At 41.5% G+C, this 25,620-nt stretch overlaps 1 protein-coding gene across 1 annotated transcript in view; it reads left to right on the top strand.

The window, feature by feature from the left end:
* The window catches only part of mapta (microtubule-associated protein tau a), a 50,476-nt gene that overhangs the window by 10,182 nt on the left and 14,674 nt on the right, over nucleotides 1-25,620 (top strand). Inside the window, exons 2-12 of the mRNA XM_061231365.1 lie at nucleotides 7,184-7,348; nucleotides 10,802-10,900; nucleotides 11,859-11,930; nucleotides 12,898-12,945; nucleotides 14,232-15,158; nucleotides 16,587-16,633; nucleotides 17,326-17,502; nucleotides 18,710-18,785; nucleotides 21,736-21,992; nucleotides 22,488-22,580; nucleotides 22,868-22,960. Of these exons, the coding sequence (XP_061087349.1) occupies nucleotides 7,201-7,348; nucleotides 10,802-10,900; nucleotides 11,859-11,930; nucleotides 12,898-12,945; nucleotides 14,232-15,158; nucleotides 16,587-16,633; nucleotides 17,326-17,502; nucleotides 18,710-18,785; nucleotides 21,736-21,992; nucleotides 22,488-22,580; nucleotides 22,868-22,960 (2,037 nt within the window). The 5' untranslated portion in view covers nucleotides 7,184-7,200. The remainder of the gene's footprint in view (nucleotides 1-7,183; nucleotides 7,349-10,801; nucleotides 10,901-11,858; nucleotides 11,931-12,897; nucleotides 12,946-14,231; nucleotides 15,159-16,586; nucleotides 16,634-17,325; nucleotides 17,503-18,709; nucleotides 18,786-21,735; nucleotides 21,993-22,487; nucleotides 22,581-22,867; nucleotides 22,961-25,620) is intronic.

The following is a 25,620-nucleotide window of genomic DNA, read 5'->3' as shown; positions in this document are numbered from 1 at the left end:
AACAGAAATGAAAAATAAGTAAGGCCAACATATATTTTTAAAACATTGTAAAAAGGAATACATGCTCTCTCTCTCTCTCTCTCACTCTCACGCTCACTCTCACATGCACATTCACACACACACACACACACACACAGACACACACACACACACACACACATATGCACACAGAAGAAAAGAGAAAATAAACTAATAATAAATTAATAAATAATAACCATAGACAATTGCATGAAACCCAAAGAAACAAAACAAACAACACAAAAGCACAGTCATAAAATAACTAAAAACATAACCATAGCAAAAACCAACAATGTTTGTTCACAGAACATAGACAGTCCCCCAGTCCCACAGAACCAAGCATATTGTTTATCAATATAAAAGTGAGCAAACGCTTATGAATTAATCCCATTAAAACATGCACAGGGTCCAAATAACCCAATACCAACTGTCCTGTCTTTGCCTTTCCCAACTAGAAGTTTTTTTACAATTCATACAACACCAGCAAAAGTCTTCTTCCAACAAGAATGCATTGTATACTGTTTTTGGTCAATCTTTGAAATATATAATTTTGTGCTCTCTAGTTTTTCTTTTCTTTTTGAAATTAGTTTAATTATTACTCTGTCCTATGATTCATAGCGTAGCAATGTTTTATGTTTGTTCTTTTAACAAACCTTCCATGAAAAATCTGAATTGCATCTGCAATATAATCTTTACAGTATGTACCACAGTATACTGTATGCAACAGGGACATGTCATAGAAATGCTGCAGTAAAGGTTTTATTGACAAACACGGATGTAGTTTACAATTCAGTGAAAAAAATATTGGAAGCCACAGGTACAGTAATGCTGTGAAGTCGACCCGGTCTACTTCATTTGGCCGCATGTTCTCGTTAACATCATACCATTATGTTCTGTCTTGTGATACACTGGAGAAAGATCCTCTGTGCATGCCTGATCCATCCCTGGCAATCATCAGCTGATATGCTCAGGGATCCGACATCCACCCTGGTTGAATTGTCTCCCTCTTTCATCCATTTTTGTATTTCTTCCTGGGTCCAGCTTTTACAAAATCATTCCAAAGATGAAATTGAAATTCATCAAGGAACCGCTGGCACAACCACACTGACCAGGACCCCGACTCTGCTGCATTCTGCTCCACTGTCAGCCATCTTCCGTGAGCTCTGAGCTCTGAGCTCTGAGGTGACAAGCCCTAGAGATCCCAGCTCCCAGCAGCCCTGCTAGCACAGTGGAAGACTGCCAGGTCTCTATGGGCAAGAACAGATTAAAAAGTAGTGGCTCATCCAAAATCCAAGGTCCCACCTCTTTAAGGTCAAACACCTTCCACACTTTTAGTAGTGACCTGTGAAAGAAGGGTAACCCAGTCCAGACCCAGCCCTCCTACCATCCTCCTACAGGCCCATAGAGGAACCAATGTACCACTAACAAGCAGAAAGTAGCCACGCTGTATTGGACATCAATGAGTCCTTACCTGCCCAGTCCAAAAATAATTGGTCAAGATCCTCTTCTCCACCAAGCTACTTGGGGGATACAAAGTTGCCAGCTCGTGCCATGGTGCAGAAGTGGTTATATAACCACAACTCTCTCTATAGGGGTAGCAACCTTTTCCATCTAGACAACCTAGTACGTACATTATCCACTAACCCCTCACAGTTTTTCCTCATAAAATAAGATGTGCCCAAAAACACTCGACAAAAACACTAGACATTTAATCCCTTCCCTATCCTACTGTACATTGCTTAGTAGAACTGGCATCCCTGTGAGATCCTCCTCCACACCTGTGCCCCACCATAACACTTTTCCCAATTCACCCATCCTGAAGAAGCCCTCTCATAGCGTGATAAAGCATCTTTCACTGCGAGCATATCGGGTCGTACCCAAATAATTATATTATATCACTTTCACTGACCAGTCTCCCTGTCCCTGCCACTGAGAAACACCCCCATAGCATGATGCTGCCACCATGCTTCATGGTCGGGATGGTATTAGCCAGGTGATGAGCAGTGCCTGGTGTTCGCCTGACATTGTGTTCATGTTCTGCCCAAAATTAGATCTCATCAGACCAAAGAATCTTTAAATGCCATTTGGCAAACTCCAAGCAGGCTGTGATATGCCTTTTACTCATAAAGACCTGCTTGATAGAGAGCTGCTGAGATGATCATCCTTCTGAAGCTCTATTAGAGTGATAATTGGGTTCTTGGTCACCTTCCTGATGAATGCCCTTCTTGCCTGGTTGCTCAGTTTGAGAGTCCTGGTGGTTCCAAACGTCTACTATTTCACATTCGCCATTGTTCTCCTGGGAACACTCAAAGCTTTAGAAATAGTTTAATACACTTGCCCTCACCACAAGTCTATGACGGATCTACAGAGAGTTCCTTAGATTTCATTGCTTGGTGTCTGTCATAACATGCAGTCTGAATTGTGGGACCTTATATACATAGGTGTGTACCTTTCTATGCCCAATCCATTTAATTTGACACTGGCAAACAGGATGTACCTGAACACAATTTGGAGTGCCACAGCAAAGGTCCTGAATATGTATGTAAATGAGAGATTTTGATTTTTAATGAAATGAATTCTTCCCATGTTTACCCACATACCCCATTTACATTGAGTGGCCCTACTCTGAGAGAGAGAAAGAACTGCAAAAGGATTTTGGTTGTTAATGGTGGAACTATTTGCTGAAAATGGATGGCTGTGGGTAAATCAGGTGCAGTATATATTCTCTTTATAAGTGTCAGAAGTGCACGGTTTGCGGGAAGGAAGCAGGGCAATCTGAGGGCCACACCTACTGGTTAAGTTGGCACACACCTGGACTACATAGTGCATTAGTCCAGGCTTTTAAAATGTGTGCCCGGTGAACCACTTATTAGAGAGCTATGTATGAGAGAAACAGGACTGAAGAGCAACAGAGCTGAAAAGCAAATGTAACAGTTTGGTTTCATTTCTTTTGCCTTTATTATTTTAGTTGATTATTTTACCCAGATCCCCTGAGAGTGGCGGGCAAAGATATAATGTTTATTTTTGGAGTGGCTCTCACTCTCTCTCCCTTCCCCGCTCTTGATGCAATAATAAAATGCCAGTGCAATCGGCAATTTCTACATCACCCTGTGTCCAGCTCGTCTATCCTCCCAGGAGTGTGTCTCGGCGTGTGACAACAAGAAATCCACAGGCATTCACCTGTCCTCTGCACTGAGTGCTCTCCCATGACAGAGCAGATCTCCGTCTGAGCAAGCAAACGGAGCTGACATATGACCCCAGTACTCAAGCTGGCAAATGGTTCAATAATGACTACAGTTTGGAGGCTCACAATCAACTCCATACAGATTGAATTGCAATAGTTCCCTGCTAATGTAAATAATAAATATACTGGCAGCTACTAACCTACATAGGAATTAAGGAGGCTTCCCCCCACTCAAGTCTAACTGAAGCCAATCCAAATCATGAAAGTCAAGATTTGAAAACAAAGTACCCTCATATTAAATCTGCATATTTTGTGTGAAAATGAAAATGATAATGCAAACAAAAGCAATGGCATTTCATTTGATTTATGTAACATGAAACGTGAAAACTTGAAAACATGAAGATAAAATGATGTGGTTAGAATAAGAAATAAGTTATGCATGAGAGTTATGAATGAAAATAGAACTGATATTTCAAATGTGGTTTTTCATTTTCATTTAAATTATGACAGGGTTTTGTCGTAGAGGACAAGAAAAACGTTCTCGAAATTTGTGATTTGCATAAATTAATTCAAATCCATTTAAGCATTAATTTATCAGGATTACCGGAATGAAACATGACCTATTTTAATTTTGAATCCTGACGCGTTTTAATATAATATAATTATAATATTCAGTTGACTTATTCAAATAATTTGGCTACTCTAAATCAAAATAAAATATGAATGAATGGAAAAATAAAAGCACAAAATAAGCTTTACAACCGACAGAGTCTACTCGTCAAGTGCATTCAGATCCTACAAAAGAACTGACATCCGAAAAGTTTGATAATTGCATTTCTGAAGGGTTAACGGTCAATTTTGTTTGGCTCACGTTGATAAATGAGGCCCTTTATCAACGTGATAAAGGGCCTCATTTATCTGCCAGTTTGAAAAGCACCTGTTAAAAAAAAGCCATCCACTCTTTTTTGATCTCAGTTCCCTCAGTTCTACAAAATGGGAGTATTGGCAAACTGGCATTTGATCAACGTGGGTTCATCTGCAGTAAAGGAAACATATAGATAGTTTTTCTGAAATGTGCATTTCATTTGAATTATGTCTCCCTTGTAACATGAAAACATGAAGATAAAATATTTTGCAAATATTAGCTGCAGTTCCCCCTGGTAGAGCAGACTATACAGGTCCTTCGATCTGTGACTTCAAATTGGCAAAACATTACATTTGAAAAAATGACTCCTTCCAAATATAATCCTCTGGTTAAGCATGGTTGAAACGATAAACACTCAAGTTTCATGCTAGTCCCCCTGCCTGCTACACAGTTTACTTTAGTAGAAGTAAACTAGTTCAATGGATCCTAGCAGAAAATAAATTATATGGATGTTTGTGCTTAATTTCAGGATTATATTTGGAAAAAGATACTGTTGAATTAAATGATTGGCGAAGCCACCTGTATAGTCTGTTTTACTAGGGGGAACTAAGTACAAAAAACAAAATGCAACACATTTCAGTCTAACTATCTGGATGGACAGATACTACTCTGGGTGAGTAGAAATATGGTGCCCATTTAATATTTAAGGTTTCCTCTACAGTACAGCACAAATAGATGGGACTCTAATAACTCAAATAATTTGACCCCAGGACCTGCATAAACATTATACTGGATTTAGTCAGTCGTTGGGGTGAGTCAGTGTTATTTAGCTAAATCGTAGATGTATCCCGTTATTGAGCTTGTCCAGAGAAGTGTGTATGGAGTGGACTCACTCCGAGCGCCTGTGCCCATTTGAGCATTTCATTGGAACTGGTCCCTTTTCCCCATGTCATTTTAGTTGCTTTAGCTGAGGCGGCAGCACAGAGAGTAGGCCGTTATTGCATGCCCTGTCAGCAAGCTGAAACTCAATCCTGTGCACGTGGATTTCAAACGGCATGTCCGGATGAGACACCCTTTCATGTCGACAGGAAGTGCAGTCAAAGAGAGTCATGGCACAGTCCAGTCCAGTATATATCCATCATTCCTGAAATGTACTCATGGCAGAGAACCAGATGTATGCCCAAACAAATAAGTACAAACACACCTAAGCTACTACTTCAAATGTTATAGGTCATTTGGAATAAAAAGGAAACACTGTATGGCAGTGTATCTGTAATGTAAATGAAAACATGTATGTATACTGTGTGTTACTGTTTCCCTTTGAATTGATCAGAAAAAATGGGTTTATTTTATACATCCAAATTTTACAGCGGGACTGCAGACACCCCAGGTGTCATTCACAACCCATGAAAAAAAAAGACCTATTTTCAATGACATTTAGCAAACGCAAACATGATAAATAAATTTACTGTATTCACGAGGTGAAGTTCTTTTTAACTTTTACAAGAAAAATTAGAACACTCAGGGGGATCTCTCATTGCACGAGAAGTGCACTGTATCTCTGTGAAGATGGGAAACGCATGTGCTAACCATGCTATTTTTGTCCACAGCCATGTAACCCAAAGCTTGGCCTATATGTTTTAGAGTATAAATAACCAGGTTTTCACCCGGGAGGTACAGTATCTGTTTACATTCAGCTGGTGACTGCTTTACTTGTGGAAGGAAGTAGTCATAGACGTTCCTACGCTTCTGAAGAAACAGGAGTGAGCTTCAGACCTGGATAGCCACCAAGTCTGCTGGTTTTTGTTTTCACCTTAAGATTGGCAACTGAAACCAGATGACCTGTGTTGGCTGTGTAATCAACTCCTTTATTCATCCATTGCTGTGCTACTCAAGTGCAGTGACAACAAATTTCAGCAGACCATGTGGCCCTCCAGGACCAGGATTGAAGATTGAACACTGGATTATAGTCACAATAATGGAATCTTTGTGTGTGCAAAACTGACAGTGGACATTACAATGCAGATAGCAGTCCTTTATTTCATTGTCATAAGATCCCTTACAAAAACATTTATAAAAGTATGTCTTAAGTACACTTTTTCTGAATTAAATCCCAGGTACTGAAAGTGCAATTTCAATTTACTTCCAGAAGTACACTTCATGGTCATGGTTCAAAATACTGAGGGCCAGATTTACTACGGAAAAATTTGCTCAACTGCAACTCTTTTGTGGTTGCAGATACCGACACATTAACAACCAATTTACAAAGATTGTTACTAATTACAGTTAAATAAATTAAATGTCCTCATTTTGCACAAGGAGATGCCCATAAAAATGTGATGTGAGTAGGCCAATAGCTCAGAGTAATAAATTGAACTCCACCCATTTAATACCCACATAGGGATAGATTATAAATGTTTAGAGTTGAGTTGCAGTGGTTTAGACTGATATAATTTAATTTATTTATCTGAAAACTCAATTGCTTAATTTTGCTGATGCTTAATACATACCACAATAACCCCAATGTAGTCTGAATCCATTCACGGATTTACCTTTAAATTCCCTTTAATTATCTTTATTTCCGTTTAGAGCCTTCACTGCAGGCATACATGTGCATGAACACATTTAACTATGCATCAAAAGGAAAGTTGCTGAGTGAGCTAATCCCTGCTAATAGCAATTTTGACCCATTACGACTGTTTAGTAAAGCCCACAATTGCAACCTCGTAGCGACTGCTTTTGAGTTGGAAAAGCAGTCGCTATCCTTTAGTAAATCTGGCCCTGAAAGTGTACCAATTTAGTGCAAATTTTAGTTAAAAGTACTTAATAAATGGTATACTTGGAAAATATATTTCCAGAAAGTTCAAATTGGCAAAATTAGTTTTATTAGTTGTAAGTACTTTTTAAAAAAGCTTCAATGTATTAATTATACTTAAAAAGTATATATTTTATGTAAGGGATGCAACACCAGAGCTTAGAGGTAGATCAACTAAAGTATTAGAGGTAGATCACTGCTATTCTGCTGCGATGCGGTAGTACATATGTAGACCAAGCAACCTTCACGAAACCTATTGTTTCTGTACAGCTCTGCTCATGTCACTTCTTATCCATTATAGCCCAAACTCTTCTCACTATGGATAAGCACCAGGACTTCATGAACACCCCCGACAGCCAGACCCTGAATTACTCCGGGGAAACTATGGCTGCTGCCATGGACGACATGACTATCAAGGAGAACGGGGTGTCTGCACACATAGTACCAGGAGAGGGCCCTGTGAAAGGTCAGTGATCTCACCTTGGAAAGTGACTCAGCCTGCAGAACATTCTAGAATCTGGCTGAGGAGTGCGATGTAGATCAGGTTTTGCATTTGATACATGGGTAACAGATTATGTGAAACAAACCTGACAAAATCCTGGAAATGCAAGAAGGAAAATCTCTGAAATATTGTTTATTTTAGAGGTGGAAAAAAATTCCAAAAATAAATGTGAAAAGAGGCGTTCTCATGGCTGCAGGAATACAGTGGTACTGACTAGAAAATATATTTTCTTCATTTTGGTTATAGCCCATTGGAAAGAATCTACTCAATATACACGCAGTGAGCACTTTATTCGGTATTTAGTCAGCTGTTTTTCAGACCTAATGTCAGAATAGGGAAGAAATCTAAGTGACTTTGTCCATGGAAAGTTTGTTGGTGCCAGACAGGGTGGTTTGACTATTTCAGAAACTGCTGATCTCCTGGGATTTTCACACACAACATTCTCTAGAGTTTGCAGAGAATGGTGCTGGTTCTGTTTAGATTCAGATAAACTTGATTTTATTTTTATTAAAAAAAATTTGTTGACTAAAGCATCAAAATGTAACATCAAAATGTGTAACAAACAGGGCACCCCAAAATAATTTGCAGTAGTGTTGGGGTACACAACGCACTATATGTTATGATTTCTGTTTATTAAGGCTTTCTGTCCTTGCTAGGTTCACAATAATTATATTCGGTGTTCAAGCACCAAATCCTTTTGCAAATATAATTTAATAGACTATACCCTGTATCTTTTGGAAAAAAAGCTTCAGAATGGATTTCTATGCATTTCTGTGATATATTTCTGACTTCGAGTCAATATTTGTTTGTATTTCATCATACTACTAAGGCATCAGGGGGTTTTAGTAGGTAAACTAAACCTGAAGTATTTCATACATTTAATAATTTTATATACATGACAAACACTGTATAAACAAAGAAGCTCAATTTTGCTAAGTAATGCTTTGCAATCCCTCACAGTTGACTCATGCTGTATGTCAGTTGTGCTGCAGCAACATGAGAGATGCCAACAGGGGAATACAGCATCTGATTGAGAGATGTAATGTAATTTCATGTAATACATGAAAACCAGTGCTGTCAGAAATACCCACATCATTTTTTAAATTATTTATATATTAAAAAAACAGCCTAAAAGCTGAGAGTCAAGGTGGCAGCAGTATAATTTTATTGTGCATTGTTTTAATCTTTCCGCATGAAATAACAAGCTATGCTTGACTGGCCTTCACTGCCCTGGTTGCAGCTGTAATCCAGACATCTGGGTCAGACCCATAGCCTCTGACTCCTCTACCGCTTACAAACAGCACTGTCCCAGAAAACTGAGCTTTCAGGCCTCTCTCGCTCTCCTATCTCCTTCTTTCTGTCTCTCTCCCTTGATTTCTCCTCCTCCTACTTCTCCACCTCTCTCAATATTTATTTCCCTCTTTCCGTCTCTCTCCCTTGCTTTCGCCTCCTACTTTCTCACTATTGTAACCTATATGAGGTTGAGTGTTAGAATGTGGTTTGATTTTGAAATTGTGGCTAACTTTGTTTGCAGGCTATCCAATAATAAGAGAACCATACTGTTACTTTTTGAAGAAGATATCTGTGTCTTTAGGTAGAGTGGTCATTCTGGTTAATCAGCCACATTCTGACTTGTCATATAGGATAAAATGTTTTTAAAAATGTTGAAATCTGAAAGGGTGAGGTCAGAAAGTGATTTGTTTTCTGAGAGAATGCCCCTTCTGTGCTGTATATGAAAACAGCTCACTCTTTTTTCTTTTTTTTTGCATACAAGGGACAATTCCTCAGTTGTCGATAACAAATGTGAATACAATATGAAATATACCACTGAAGAGTAAGCAATAACAAAAAAAATTTACAATTACATTGAAAATAAGTCAGCCCTAATTGAAACATTGATCCTTGCTTTCTGTAGTGCTTGCAGTTAGGCAATTAGTAATAAAGGGCATTCAGTAGTATTTGACTTGAGCTAAATTGTTTTCTTCATAACTGGCAGCCTCTGTGTGGCTTATACAACAGATGCAGTGTCTCTACAGAGCAGAAGGGTGCACAGTGCCTTGGACATCCATTGTACGGTAGCTGCTGGGGTAGCGTTAATGTGTACAGAAGTGGGGAGCACACACAAGGTGCCTGCATTGCTTCAGCTGTTACCAGTGGCTGGCGTTAAATTCTGAACATGCAACAACAGTGGCATTCTCTTCCTACCCCAGTGACCTGCCCGCTACGATGATGCTGCTGTAGTGCATAGCCTAGCATTAGCTAGTTTACACCCAACTCTAGTCTGCCTTAACCTTTCCCATGAGTCATGACCCCCCAAACAAGCGAGGTCCACAATTCACACCCCTGGTCTACAGATAGTACAGTAGAGTATGTTCCTCTTTAAGCAGATATTTACTTATCTTTATCTTAGCTTACCCTTACAGTCACAAAACAATTATATTTCTCAGTTTTCAGGGTAGAAAGTATTAAAATATTATGAATGGCGGATCATAAGAAGTCTAAACCTTAATACACACCAATGATTTGTGTGAGGCAGCTGAGTTGGTGTAATTTAATGTTTTGACTGTTGAATGAGGTGCAGGCTGTGATTCAGCCCCATCCACAAAAGGGGAAATTTGTTGCCCTGGAGATTTGCAGTATGCTGGGATTTAGACCAGAACCAAGCAGTAGTTGTTATGACTGTGTTAACCCTCTTGTCATCTTCATACTTTGCATGCACCACATGTCCGCAGTGTCACAAATGACCCACCCAGACCAGACCCCTGTGATAAAACCTTTTAACAGATATAATTTATTGCAGATTTTTCTCCCAATTTGGTTGCCAATTGTACCCTATCTATACCAATTACCCATGTTGTCTAGGATACACTACTACATACGACCACGTTCCCTGGCAGCACAAATGGGTCTAATGATCCAGATAGCAACACGCCTTCTCCGAGCCGCACCAAATGCGCCTGTGACTCCGAGACAATCCGGCCGCTGTTGTTGTGTGTGGCGAGCCTCCCATTGCTGAGTCCTGCCAATTATGCCGCTCCACGTGAAATTATTATTTTTCATCTAGAAACGGCTTACACTGCTCACTTATACTACAAAACACATCATAATTTATAATGAAATTTAAAAATAAAATATTTTAACAAATGAAAATGTATGATTTTTGGCTGAAAAACATCTTCCATGTTAATAGTAGGAGAACAGTGTGTATTGTTCCATAATGCTCAGTGAAAATTCTAGTTTTTTTGCTTCCAAGTCAATGTGTTGATGTATGGATTTGTGAATGACCTCATTGGATTGCATTTTCTCCCCTTATGCAACAAGAACCACCAAATTGATTCTGCTTCAGCCAAATTGAGGACCTCCCGCACTGGCTTCTGACCTTCTCTCCCTCTGATAAAAATGACTTCTGTTTTATAGGCGAGAGCCAGGAGCCCGCACAAACAGAGTCCACAGAGGAGCTGGCTCCTGAGCTTGCTGAGCTTAAGAGTGCCCCCTCTGGGGAGGAGGTGCAAATGGGTATGCCTATATTCAGCAAACTAGCTTTTGCTTCCTGGGGCTTTGTGCTTAGCTTAAGTAGTAAAGAGAATTTGATTCCTTATTTCCGTGACCTTGGAATTATAAGGCTCTATCTGCATTCTGAGTGGTTTGGAGATACTGAGCTTCAAAGATACCAAAGTGAATGGGCTCCAAGCAGATATAACCTGTTCAATTTAGCATTTTTTTATACTTTTAAGCAGTATTTTTGTGTAAATATAATTCTAAGGTCTCATTTTGCTGTTTCTCTCTATGGGAAACCTGCTGCAGTTTCTTTATGTTATATGGAACAGACTGATTTTAGTTCTGCTTTAAGTATCTGAAGCATGTTTCTGAATTCTTGATTTGCTCCGGCTGCTGAACCGCTTTACTTCCCACGCCATAAACTAACAACTTTTTTCAGTTTTTGCAATCATCAGTGTATACTGCCTTCTTTTTGGTGATGTTTTTATTTTTTATATTTGATTCATGGATTTCCACGGATTCCATGAAGTCACAGACCGAGAACATAGAAATGGAGGTCTTCCGTCTCAGCTTTGTGATTTGCAATGATTAAAATACCTTCTGCTGCATGCAAAAAATATATTTACCGATCTTCTGGTGTTTGTACATGTCTGGGTGCTTTTATGTTTACTTTTAATACCTACTTATTGTAGGACAACTTCAAAAAAGGATGTACGCTGTACTACAAACTTTGCCACACAGTCCAATGAGTTATTCTACTTGCAGCATAAATTGTTGGTTACATCCCAAATTGGAGCTAAGATATTAAATGCTTTAACACACCTGTATGCAAGAGTGGAACGCTCAGTTTTGCGGACTTAGGGAGGAGATTGGTCTTGTACCTCCTCACTCTGGCTCTGTTCTTTTTTTTTTTTTGGGTGAAATTTGTGAAAGGGGGCAGAGCGTGGCTAAAAGGCTCATGTTATCCATTTAACAGACGCCGTGGCCTCGGTCATGGTCAGCACCCCAGTAACTGAGAACAGAGTTGAACCCTCAAAAGAAATACTAGGTTTGGAGTTGTGTTCTGTGCATGCTAATACAGAGCATGCTAACGAATTGGCATACTCACATCAGCAAAATGCTTTTGATTCTGCAGTATGAAGCATGACGGAATTCCTGGACTCTTTTTAAATGCTCAACACTGACTTTGGCCTGATTTACAGCAGCGTCATGGTGTTTAGATGGCTACTCCCTAATGTTTCCTCTCCAACATAAGCACTTAAGCCATTTGCAGCCATTTGTGAATTATGGATAAGCTTCTTCACTATTCAATCAATGCAAGTGGGTGTTTAATGAAAGGAATACTTCTTATACTTGACATTTCCCTTTTCGGTTATTGCATTAAACTGTGTGATTACCTCTACTGTACATTTGCCTTTCAAATATAGATGTGAGCATGCTGGATTTCTTCAAATATAAAAAATGTACCAGTTTTTACCAGTTGTACTAGATGTTTCCTGAAGTAATAACCTAATGACCCAATTAGTTCTGTAGAATTCCACAGCTTGAATGGATAATTATAAAATGAATAAATTCCTGACAACAAGAAATGTGTGAAATAGCATGCACTTATTGCTTCGTTTTGGATATAAAAGTATCTGTATGCTGGATCTGCATTAATTTAAGGTGTGGGTTGCTGTGTTGTTGTTTTTTTGTAGCTTGTATCTGGCTAAAATATCTTGCTTTGTACACCTCTATTTTGCCTCGATGATGGGAGAAAACGTGATATTCACGGCTAGCGTGCTCCAAAGCCAACTTAAATTTTCAGTCCTTCCAAGCACCCAAGGAAACAGGGTTCTCCGGTGAATTTCATTGGTACTTGGCAGTTTTGTACTTGAGTTTGGGATGCACTTCATCACATGACCGTTAACTTCTGTGCTTGATTTATACACTAACAAGTCCACGAGTCTGCAATTTCAGACCCACAGTCACCCAGCAGATTTAACAACTCAGTTGTCTTCTCTGATTTTGTGCAGCTGCCGGAGGTCCTGGGAGTGCTGCAGCGCCCTCTGCTACAGGACAAGGTATGGCAGGTGATTTCAAACAGACACAGACCATTTTGAGGAATAAACACATTCTGTAAATAAAGTATCATAAGTGACCACATTTAATTATTGTATGTCCCTTCCAATGTCCTCTTTCAGTCAACAAACTGTAAGAGTTTTAAAAAATGTTAAACCACAAGGACACATACGTACCTTGGACTCAGTGCAAGGTGGCTGTAAGTGTCAGAGATGCGATGACCTTTTTCTCTCCAGCACCTGGATTGTTAATATAGTCAACAACCATGAGCCGATTTGGGCAGGTTAGTATTTAAATGGGGTGTGGTCATAGTAATTCTCAGCATATTGCTATTTTGATGCAGCTGAATGTGTTTGAGTTATGCAAAACATGATCTTAAGTCATGTGGCAGATTCATTGTTATTTTGATTGTGTAATATTAGACTAGTAATACTCCAATAGGCTACGTTGCAAGGGTATACATTGTGGGAGACACCTGAAGGGAAGCAAAGGTTGACTGCATGTTTGTGTTCCTGTTCAAATATTACCCATTCACAATTCATACCAGTGTTGAGACCACCAGCTGGTTAAATGTGTTTTCTCAAAAGCACATTTATATTTATTCAAATGAAGTGTCAATTCAATTAGCTGATGTTGTTCTGATTAATTTCCATTATAACATTTATATTATAAACAATTGTTTGCAGGTACTATTGTTAGACAGCTTTGTTTGCACTTAGATGTATCATATCAGTGGTTTTATTTTGTTCTTTTTGTACCTATGGCTTCATTTGAGCTAGGAGATGCCATTATTAATCCAAATTCATTCATTCATCATTGCGGAGGTACAGTAGAGGTAGTTTAATTTCTGCACCACACAGGGAAAGCTTAACTTTCACCTCCTAGGGCCTATAGCTAGAGGTGGAAAAGCCAGGTTCAAAAAGAAAAGTAGGAGGTAGAACTAATTAATGAAATCAACTGGCGAGATTCATGGGTGGAAGCAACACATGACAGGACTTCAGCTTTCTGACCCCTGGACCCACCTCTGTTTATAGGAAAGCCTTAGAGCTCAATGCTTGTATGTGCAGCAAACATATAAAAGACAAGAATTGCTTCATTTGAATGGTTCATGCTTAGTGAAGGCCATCAAACCACTGTATTTCGTTTGTCCTCCATTTTATGCTATGGCCTGTGTATGGTGGTTTTGTGTTCCCCTTTCCCTTTTTTTCTGGTTATTTTTCTGATGTGCACGAGTGCTGTTAACCAACAGTCACACTGTGGATATTATCATTATTCTTCCAAAAACCAGAGGAGTTCACAGCAGACAGCTTCACTCCAATGGAGAGCATCCCGAGTAGGGACAGTGGGTCCGTGAGCTCTGGTGGGGCACCAGTAAGTCCCAGTGCTCTGGAATCTCCCAGAAAGGATGAGCCTGTGTCTCCAGGAGAGTGTGGACATGAGAAGCATGAGCGGGAGTTGAGAGACTCTGAGAAGGTATCTGGTGGTCACAGTGTGAGGGGTACAGAGGAGGAGGAGGAGTTCACTGTGCAAAGTAGGACTCCTGCTCTGCCGACCCTCAGAGAAGATTCACCTGTGGCAGTTAGCCCTGACATCATCACACGGCTTTACCAGCCGGCGACATCCCTTGTTCGCAGCTCTGTGGTGGCGGACCTGTCTTCTCTGGGAGAGAGAAGCCCCGACCTGGAATACGGGAGCCCCGCCGCCAGCGTTCCCCTCTCGGCCGATGAAGCCAGGAGGCGCGCGCTTTCCTTCGATTACGCAGAGCCCCCCATGCAGGCCGAACGGGATTTTTTGGCCGAGTGGGAGAACGGGTCAGACAAGACACCTCCCGGGAGCAGGAGCCCAGGGTCTCCCCCCTCCCCCTGTGCACCCGGTCCGGAGGTGGTGGAAACGCGACGGCGCCCCGCCCAACGGCCAGATGTTCTCATGGAGGAAGAGGGTGAGCACGGGATTTTTTCACGTGGGAGTGAAGATACCACACCCACTGAGGAGACCAAAACGAGTCCGCTAGAGGAAGCAGAGAAAGGAGTGCAGGGCAGCGGCTACATGGAGACCACCGATGAGCTGGCCCTGACCAGCAGCTGGATAGTCGCGGGGGAAGTCGCGTTGGAAGCTTCTTTGGATGAGGCAGGCAGGTTCGCTGGGGTTGAAACGGACGACGCCTCACCAGAGACTGCTGATACATTTCTGAAATTCCCCAGTTCCCGAATTTCAGGTGCTTCTCCAGGCAGAAAATCATACGTTCCCATCCCTCAGTACAAAGGTCTGTTTCAAAAGTTCTGCTCATGAAATCCCCTCTCAACTTCCCGCTCTCGTTTTTTTCACGGTTGATTTGGCTGAGTTCAGCAGCACCGTTTCTGAAAAGCGCGCACTGTGACTAAACGTGTTCGGCTGAGGAAACGGACTGCTTGTAGCTTGTAGTTTTGTTTTAATACTCGTCCCCGTTTCCTTTCTCTGTATGTCTCTGCTCTTTATTACTCTCTGTCTATTGTTGGTGTTGCTTTTGTCTGCGTGGTTTACATGTGGCCAAAATGTTTTTGCTGGCAGTGTTGACGGTCACAATTCCCTGTCTGCATGTCACTGCATGTTTATGACTTGCATCACTTGGTAGTGTTTTCTTCAGTTTTCAACACCCCCCACTCCCCACTTTAAGCGCTTAATTGAAGGAATTCACCTCTGCAAAAAAAATTTCAAAGCACTTAAAACCTGTCTTAAAGTAATTTTGCTTCAAACTGTCTGTATGTGAAAGGTTAGATATGTTCTATACTGTATTCAAAAAGCCATTGCTTGAGGTTTTCCTCCTCAAAGTGCACACCCACAAAACCAAAATAAAGAAGTTACCAACCCCTTGCACACCTAATTAATATTTATCAGTGGGTTGAAACATACATTTTATGTACAGTTTATCCTGGTTGCAACAAGACAGCTTCCATAATATAATTAATTAATTCTGCTGCAATAAGGCAACTCAGTGAATGGGATATACACTCAGTGATCACTTTATTTGGTAGACCTGTACACCAGCTTGTTAATGTGAATATTTAATCAGCCAATCATGTGGCAGCAAGTGAATGCATAAAAGCATGCAGACATGGTCAAGAGGTTCAGCTGTTTTTCAGACCAAATGTCAGAATGGGGGAGAAATGTGATCTACATAACTTTGACCGTGGAATGATTGTTGGCGCCAGACAGGGTGGTTTGAGTATCTCAGTAACTAGTGATCTCCTGGGATTGGGGGCAGAAATGGATTGCTAATGTGAGAGGTCAGAGGAAAAGCCAGTCATAGCTGACAGAAAGGTGACAGTAACACAAATAACCCATTACAACAGTGGCATGCAGAAGAGCATTTCTGAACACACAACTCATCAAAGCTATACGTCCCTCTGGATAAGAGCGTCTGCCAAATGCCAATAATGTAATGTAATCTATACGTGGATAGGCTATAGCAGCAGAAGGCCAAATAAGTCATATGTGTAATAAATACCCAATAAAGTGCTCACTGAGTGTACATAAGGTATAGTCATTTTGAAATGAGCCTGGCAACTGTAGTCTCTGTATAGCTAAACATATGGAAATATATTTTATTACTGTATATAACACATTGTTGGTAAAGGCTAACAGTTATATCACTTTCCTCTCTCAGCTAAGGCCAAGGCTGACCCTGAGAAAGAAGCAACTGCTGATAGGAAGGTAGGTGACACGACCCAGGATGGAACAGAATAAAATCTTCTTCTTTAAGTTGGATTTTAATGACAGCTGTATTTCCTTCAGCAGCCAAGTTGTTTGTACTTTGCTGTTCTAACTGACAGCTATTCATGCCGTTTGCCCACATCAGTTCAAGATAGTCCACTCTGTTATGCAGACATATCACCTTGTTCTTTAACTTTAACCATAAACCCCTGCCTTCCATCTGCCCTTGAGAGAGAACAAAGAGAGCGAAAATGGAAGCACTATGTTTAGGGGGTTCTGTAGGCATTACTGAGATTCACAGCCATTTTTAGTCCCTGTCTCTGAACAGGCTGCTCTGTAACCCTGCAATTATTAGTAAGCACATTGGTGGCTAACAGCTGTGCATTGTCAGACACAGCAGATATACACTGAACACTAATTCTTCTATTTTATTTACAATAATTTATTTGCATTTATATATTCCTGTTCATTTCCCCCCCAAGATATTCCCAAGTAGATGATTTTTATAAAATTCAGTATTTTTTGTTTTGCTACCTGTTCAATATTTAGTTTCTGTACTGACCACAGCATTGCTTTTCTATACATTTATGCACTTATACTTTCACGTCATTATTTTTGTTTCAAAAACAAATTTTCTTCAAAGATTTTTGTAGCTTTGTTTTATGTTCATTTGTATTTCCTTTGACACAAAGACACCCAAAACAACTCCTGCCAAAGCTAGACCCACTTCTTCCCTAAAACGACCCAACTTGGTCACAAGCCCCTTGAGAAAGCCTCTGGCGCCCGGCACACCCACGCTCCCCTCTAGCAGGCTTGCCTCGGCGGGCGCTAGACCCGGCCGCGGGGGGGCCGGGGAAGCCCGGCTGCGGGTGAGTATGACACGGGCCTGCTCCCCGCTGCTCTGGAGAATGTGCTCTCTTAGCCAGTCCAGGACTGCTCCCCCATCCTTACGTTGCTCATGCTTCAATGCTTTCCACTGTGCATCATTTCCTGCCCGGCCCTGCCCTGCCCTGCCCCTATAAAAATAAGAGGCATATCAATTAATTAGTGCCAAACTGCGACTAAGCAGAAATGCTTGTTCGTATGGCTAATTTACTTCCCGGTTTGATGCCAATGCATGGATATGCCACTGCCTGTCTTAACCCTATTTTAATAAACCTAGTCTTGACCCACCATATGCTTTGCAAAGACTCCACCCCCCCTAGCCTACTTTACTCTGTCCTCCTGCTAGATCATCACAGGGTTGGCCTTGGCTTCATCAAAAAGTAGAAAAGGGTTGTCTCGCAGGAACTGTGCTTAATGCTCTCGATATAAGAGATGAAATGAGTAGCTGTGGCTGTTCACTGTTCCCACAAACACAATACAAGTTCTTGTAGAACTTGTAGTCTTGCAGTTCCTTCGTGTGATGAGAGTGAATGCTGAGGTTGCATGTTTCCAGTTGCAGTTCCTGTTAGTATGTGACAAGATTGAGATGAAGTAGGTTAGCTGAATTTTGGAAGGAAGACTGAATTAAAAACCTGCTGTTTTTATAGCTACTAATCCTGTGTTGAGAAATACTAAATATATTGCTTGAACATGGTTGGTTGTCACACCTGTAAAGACAGTGGGTTACCCTGTAAGGGTTTGCCCCACAGCCTGATATCGAATCCCGCCTGTTCAAGTGGTGAACATAATCGTAGCCCGACATAGGAGAGTTTTATCTGTGGGGACTGTGCTCGTGTCTTCGCGCAACAGTGACCTCTCCTGGTCCATCGGGGACCTGCAGTCTGCCTGCACTGGCTGCGCATGAAGCGTACTCCAGTGCAATGACAGCACAGCCCAGCTGGTGGACTGCAGAGAGGAAACAAGCAGTGGTTATGCTAATCTGTTGGCATGAGGGTGTGTTTATCTGCTTTCTCCTTATCTGATGGAGGACGCTAGAGCAATAGGACAGTTCTTGAAACGTAATTTCCCATATAGAAGATAAAACAATGAAAATTACATTTGTGTAAAAACAGATTGGAGGCCTGCTGTCTGTACTGTTTGGTGATGCTGTTGTTTGAAGGGTCAGTACTAGGGTTTTACATCTGCTTTCAGAGTGATGGAAGGATTCCAGGTGCCAGGCCTCATGCTGCAGGTACCAGAATACCTGCCAAGACGCCCGTTCAGGCAGGTACGTACAGAGACACTGAACCTCACTGACCAACCGTCTTTACCTTAGGCATACCTAGTGATCACTACAGCTTGCATCCTCATCCTTCACTGACAATCACTGCAAATTCGAGAAACATGTGTCGAGGACCCGGCCCTAGGCCCCCCTGATGAGAGATTGACAAGGATGGGTTAGGAAGGAATGCATTGTTAACCCCTCGCACACGCTATCGAGGTGGTAGTAAGCATGCCCGTAAGAGGAGAAGTATATGGTACAAGATAAATGTACAACCATATATGGACACTGAGGAGTCTGAAGTCAGAGAACTTAGATTTAGGGTTTTAGAGAGCAAGGCTAAAGGTCTGACTGAGGCCATGCGTAGAATGTGTTCTAGCATGACCGTGGAACATGCTCAACATGCTGAACGGGAAATTGGTGACCCAGGGAGTTTGGCGTTCAAGGAAACGGTAGATGTGATAACGTACTTAGTTGACACGTGTGGGCTTGCTCCTACAGGGGAGGAGCACAAGGCCTGGTTAAAGCAACAGGATGAGGAAAACAATGAAGATAATTGGGAAATCAAAGAGTATGAGGAGATGGAAAAATGTAGGAGAGATAAGGAAAACGGAAGGGATGTCAATACCGAAAGAATATTAAGAGGCTTTAAGGGCCTTCCTGATTATAGCACAGATAATTTATCGGATAGATTCAAAGGACTAACAGTGGAGGAGTTAAATGATGAATTACACTCAGCTATTAAAGGTAAAAGGTACACTCTTATACGGGAAAAGGATATATAAGGAATAAGCTTTTAGACCTTAGGATAGCATCTTAGAATTTTGCTTCAGAAGATATCTATGGGCTGTTGAAGAGAGAGCAACGCAGGACAGCTGTAGTCAAGCTGGAGTGGCGCGCTCCCTCTGCGCGCCACTCCAGGATATGGATATGGAGAGAGGAGTGACGTAGGCAGTGCGGACTCAGCCCAAGAGTTGTGGCAGCGAGACTGATGTCGAAGAGGTGTTCATGTGCATCCCTCATCATACAGAAAAGCTGGTGAAAGAGTTAAAGGGCTTTTACGACATGCTTGGAGCCGTGAACTGCACCTGGAGGCCAACAGACGGGACGCGGGGTTCCTCCACGCTACAGAACACCTTCCTGCTGGACCCACGCAAGAACCTGAAGCCTCCCCCCCTAACCTCAGTGTCAGTGAGGAGAGGCATATGCTGCGGCTGCACTGCAAAACCCCCGACGTGTTCGAAGACATACCAGTGCACATCCCATACAACAGGCAGGAGAAGTACGAAGTGCAAAGTCACTGTCTGCCCTGCCCAAAGCCTGTCTGCCCTGTCAGCAATGGGCATCTGTGGCACAGCCCTGGACTGGATTAAGTCCTACCTCTCTGGTCGCTCCTTCCAGGTTGCCTGGGCTGGTTCGGTATCGACACCTCGGCCCCTCGCCACAGGAGTTCCCCAGGGTTCAGTCCTAGGCCCGCTTCTTTTTTCTCTTTACACTCGCTCCCTTGGCCCTGTGATCACTGCACATGGGCTATCCTACCACTGCTACGCGGACGATACCCAACTCTTCGTCTCGTTCCCGCCGTCTGATACGCAGGTTTCAGCCCGTATCTCTGCTTGCCTGAGGGACATCCAGAGCTGGATGGACAACCACCATCTAAAGCTCAACCCAGGCAAGACTGAAATGATATTCATCCCTACTAATACCTCTCCCCATCTGGATCTCTCCATTTCCCTCGGGGATACCACACTCACGCCGTCACCCACTGCAAGGAACCTCGGCGTGGTGATGGACAGCAGACTGTCCCTTTCCGAGAACATTGCGGCGGTGACCCGGTCTTGCAGGTTCTTCCTATACAACATACGGAGAATCCGCCCCTTTCTCACCCCCTACTCGACCCAGCTCCTGGTCCAAGCGATGGTTCTGTCCCGCCTGGACTACTGCAATTCCCTCTTGGCTGGCCTCCCAGCATCCGCCATCAGACCCCTCCAACTTATCCAGAATGCAGCAGCTCATCTGGTCTTCAACCTTCCCAAATACTCGCACGTCACCCCCCTGCTTACTACCCTCCACTGGCTGCCTGTCAGGGCTCGCATCAAATTCAAAACATTGGTGCTAGCCTTCCAAGCAGTTAAGGGGTCTTCCCCAGCTTATCTACAAAAAATCATCAGACCCTACACCCCTGCCAGACCTCTTCGTTCAGCCTCCACAAGCCGCTTGGCACCTCTCCCTCTCCGAACCTCTACCTCACGCTCACGACTGCTGTCTGTTCTGGCTCCACGGTGGTGGAACGAACTCCCCGTTGAGGTCAGAACTGTAGAATCTCTCCCCACCTTCAAACGCAAGCTGAAGACACACCTCTTCAAGCAGCACCTCTCCCCATCCCTCCCTACCTCCCTGTGAACCTTAATTGTTGTCTCTGTGACTTGCTTTGTGTATCGGTATTTTTTAGTTGGCTAGGTAAGCAGTGTTTTGATAGTTAACTTTGGTCACTTTTGCTCTGTTTGTTTGTTTCTTGTTTAAAAAAATAAAAATAAAAAAATAAAAAAATTGGCCCTCCTTATCTTTGTTGTACAGGTAGCAGTTCAAATTGTACTTCCCTCTAGGGTCTTTCAGCGAACTTATCCCTGGTTATGGATATGCACTTTGTTGTACGTCGCTCTGGATAAGAGCGTCTGCCAAATGCCAATAATGTAATGTAATGTAAATAAAAAAACCGATTCCAGGGAAGATCAAAAGCAGCCTGGAGCTGCAAAAAAATGAGAAAGGTAAGAGGAAAAAAAGGTGGAGGCTGTTCTGTGTAGAATACCATTATTAGCGCCATTATTAACTGTACATTTCAGGCCTTAATTCATCACATGCATAAAAGCTTCAATACTTGCCATTCTGAGATGACCATGCTGGTATATGGTTCCTGACATTAATAACCTACGCATCGTGTTTCACGTCTGAGCAGATTCCCCCAAGACCCCAGAGCGCAGTGGGTACAGCAGCCCGGGCACGCCCAAATCGCCCTCCAGCCGTGCCCTGGGGCAGCCGATGGCTGTGGCCAAGGAGACAAAGAAGGTGGCGGTGGTGCGCACCCCGCCCAAATCCCCAGGCTCCCTGAAGGGCCGCCAGCCTGCCCCGCTGGTCCCCATGCCAGACCTGAAGAACATCAAGTCCAAGATCGGCTCCACCGACAACATCAAGCACCAGCCGGGAGGAGGCAAGGTAAGGGCAGTTTGTCGTGTTTCTCTGTTTGTTGACCGGCATCTCTGTCTGCAGTCTTCCGCAGCACCACTTTAACTGGCCTCAGGTAGAAGCCCTCCTAGATCTCCACACGCAGGGCCGATCTGCAGAAGGTCCCCTCAGTAATTCACAGTGCACAATGAGAGCTCCCTCAGACACGGAATCGTGTGTTCCATTATCCCAAAGCTGAAATTCTTTTGACAAATCTTACTTTTATTATCTTGGACAGTGGAGTCATGACTCCTAAAAGTCTGAGTTTTATCATTTGTTTACTTTTGAGGGTATAAAAATGATGGGAATTTTAGTTCATTTTTGTTATTATTTTTGTTATTAATGTATGGCTTGCAGTAGTTCAATATTTTCATATCTAGTAAAATAGCGCAGCACAATGACGGTAAAAGTAGCTTGGCCCTCAACTGCAGCATCGCTGCTTTGGGTTACCTAAAGTATAACATCATCTCCTCCTGCCTCTTTCAGGTACAAGTACTTGATAAGAAGATTGACTATAGTAATGTCCAGTCTAGGTGTGGCTCCAAAGACAATATCAAGCATGTCCCTGGAGGTGGAAATGTGAGTAAAGAGGGGAAGAACTCAGTGTGAGGTTGTGACTGAGTCTTCAGTAATGAGCAACAGCAGGCTCCACAGTATTAGGTACTAATAGAATTGAACAGAAAACAAGCATGGTTTGCTCTCTTTTTTCAAAATAAAATTCAATTCAGGGATGGAATTAAATAGAAATATAAAAAAAATCAGTTCTGGTCTGTAACACCACCCATGTAAGGACAAAGATCGGAAGGCCCTCATGGAGCTCGACTGCAGTGGAACAGGTGAAGGATAATGCTCTCTACCTCTTCTAGGTGCAAATTCTTAATAAGAAGATCGACTTGGCTAAAGTTCAGTCTAAGTGTGGCTCCAAAGACAATATCAAGCATTCACCTGGAGGTGGCAATGTGAGTAACAAGAGGATGAACTCACTCTTCGGAGTTTGAGTCTTCCTAAAGTTATGACCCCCCCCCCCCCAAAGTATACCTTGCCAGAATTTTAAGGATATTCTTACCAATTACATAGTGGTCAAATACTGCATTCAATAGTAAAGATTAATAATAATAAATACAAAAAAACCTAATGATAAAAAAGGATAATGATTAAAACCTAAATAATTACTGCTTGAAATTGCTGAATCAAAAAATCATTTTCAAACACTAGCTTGAAAGTTATCAGTTTTCAAACTTATAATACACTGTATAACTCACTAGCAAGCATTAGCAGGCAGAAGTGCGAGAGCTCTAGGGTGACCGAAACTTGTGGACCGGAGAAAGCAGAGCAGATCTTCTTCAAATAATAAAATGAGTAGACCTACGCAACTTGATCCCACTAATGTTGGACGGTTTTTCAGTGCTTGCAGAATGGGAACATACACATAAACATCAAAAAGGCATAAAGCCTTGTTTGCTCAGTCGGAGTAGCTTGCAAGGTAATGAGCAAGGTAGAACAACATTAGAGTTTACTAACGTTGTATAGCAACCGCCTGCCACTATCTGCCAGCAACAGGTACTATTTTCTTGTAAATTATTCTTGCAATTAAATTATGAATAAAAAACGCTTCGCTGCATGTAGGGCCTCAGTTTAAGAATTGCACAGATTGGTTATGTCTTGGGGTCACCATTCTAACAGAAAAATCATAAAATGGCACCTCCATACCAACATACTGTTTGGAAGGGTGGCAGGAAGACAGCTCTTACTGAGCACAATAAAAAAATGAAGCATCTTGAGTTGCCAAACCTCATTGGAATTATGACTGGAAGAGAATGCTATGGTCAGATGAAACCAATATTGAACATGTTTGGCAGCAAAATGAAATGCATACAAGGCCCTCATACCTACTGTCAAATGGTGGTGGGTCATTGATGTTTTGGCACTATTTAACATCAATGATCAATTCTGGAGCCCACTCTAATTGATGGACCAGTTGAGAATTGATCTACCTTAATTTCAGTTTTTCAGAAACTCTTCCTTAAAGTCTGTTGACTTTTTGAATAATACATTCAATTGATTTTACATTTTCTATGACTGTACAATGTAACCATCACCATCATTCAAATCTTAATCAGTTTAAAATGATTCCATTCCCTTTAATAAAACAAAATTTATTTAATCCAGATGGTGTTCAGCAGTCAATATCATGGCAATATTCAATGAGGAAATAGGAATAGGAGATAAGTCTTGAATTCTCATCTGTTTCTGCCAAGTTCATGTTAAACTAAATTTATATATAAATAACTAAGATGTTAAACTATCTGTTTATACTGTATAAATTACTAAATAAAATAATTTCAAAATAATTTAATTTAGAAATAGCTTATAAATCATTATAAAGCTTATAATCAGACAAATATTAAATATATTCAATGTTTTTAGAAATTATAAATAAGAGAATTTTCATTTGGTAAGAATATCCTTACATCTTTGGCTAAAGATGATTATCCTGTCCAAATATCATGGATTAGATTAGATCTGGATCTAATGTGTTAAAGCATTCAAATATCTGCCACATGGAAAATCAAATGCTGCTGGTTCTTGCATATCTTGTTGGGTCTGCACTGTAAAAAAATACTATATATATTCTATCCCCATTAGCTTTGAGTAATATTGGCAGTCTTTCCTGTTTGGGAGCTCAGAAAATGAATAAATGAAATAAAACCTTTGTTTTTACATTAAGACTATTTTTTACTCTTCAATATCAAGCCTTATATGAAGAGCTTTGTCATGTTCTTAACTGGCGTCATTATCGTGGTCAAATATGCATTTCTTTTGGATTCAAAAAGTGCAAACCCTGCCTTTTGGTCCTCTTGCTTGGCTAAATTGCACCAGTCAAGATCAACTGAGCACTAAAACAATTTGAATCCAAAACAATGACCTATTTGACCCAGGTCGGATAGATTCCACCGCCAGTTGCATTATATGCCCATTTCACATGAGCCTTTTTTGTTATGCTCTTCAGACATATCATAAATCCAGACTCTTGATCAATAATAACTGGCCAAGCTACACAGTGCAGACATGTTATATTATAAATGGGGACCATCAAAACAATCCAACTGAGACACTGCAAGTCTGGCACGTACCACATTTTAAAAAGGTTAAAAGGGTCACTTAACTTTGGTTCACATAATTTCCCTGATTGACTAATTAAGCTCTTAAGTACAAAAAGAAAAACAGAGAACCAAAAAAAAAAGGTTAACTGAATGCTTTAATTCCCCAAATTCTTTTGACACAGGCCATTTGAGACCTTACAGGGCCTGAAATTATTTTTGTTCTGGTTGGAAATACTACTGCATGAGCACCCTTCCTGCAGAGAGCAGAGCATCCCCACTTCTGATCTGTATGTGTTTGGTGTGTCTGTTATCCCAGCGTACAACACCACACCCTCTTTAACACCCAAGTGTTTCCTGCGCCTCGAGATTATATGCTCACCTCCCTTTAATGTATGTGATGTGGAACTAAATTTACAGTACCAGTGTCCGTTGTGCTCCCGACTGCATGGTGTGACTAAATACATTGCGTAGATTAGAACCCAAATCATTGTCACTGTCTCCATTGACCTGTACTA

Source organism: Conger conger, chromosome 2 (genome assembly GCF_963514075.1).
Source record: "Conger conger chromosome 2, fConCon1.1, whole genome shotgun sequence".
Taxonomy (NCBI): domain Eukaryota; kingdom Metazoa; phylum Chordata; class Actinopteri; order Anguilliformes; family Congridae; genus Conger; species Conger conger.
Note: the sequence above shows the minus strand (reverse complement) of the source record. Positions and strands in the feature narration are given on the sequence as shown.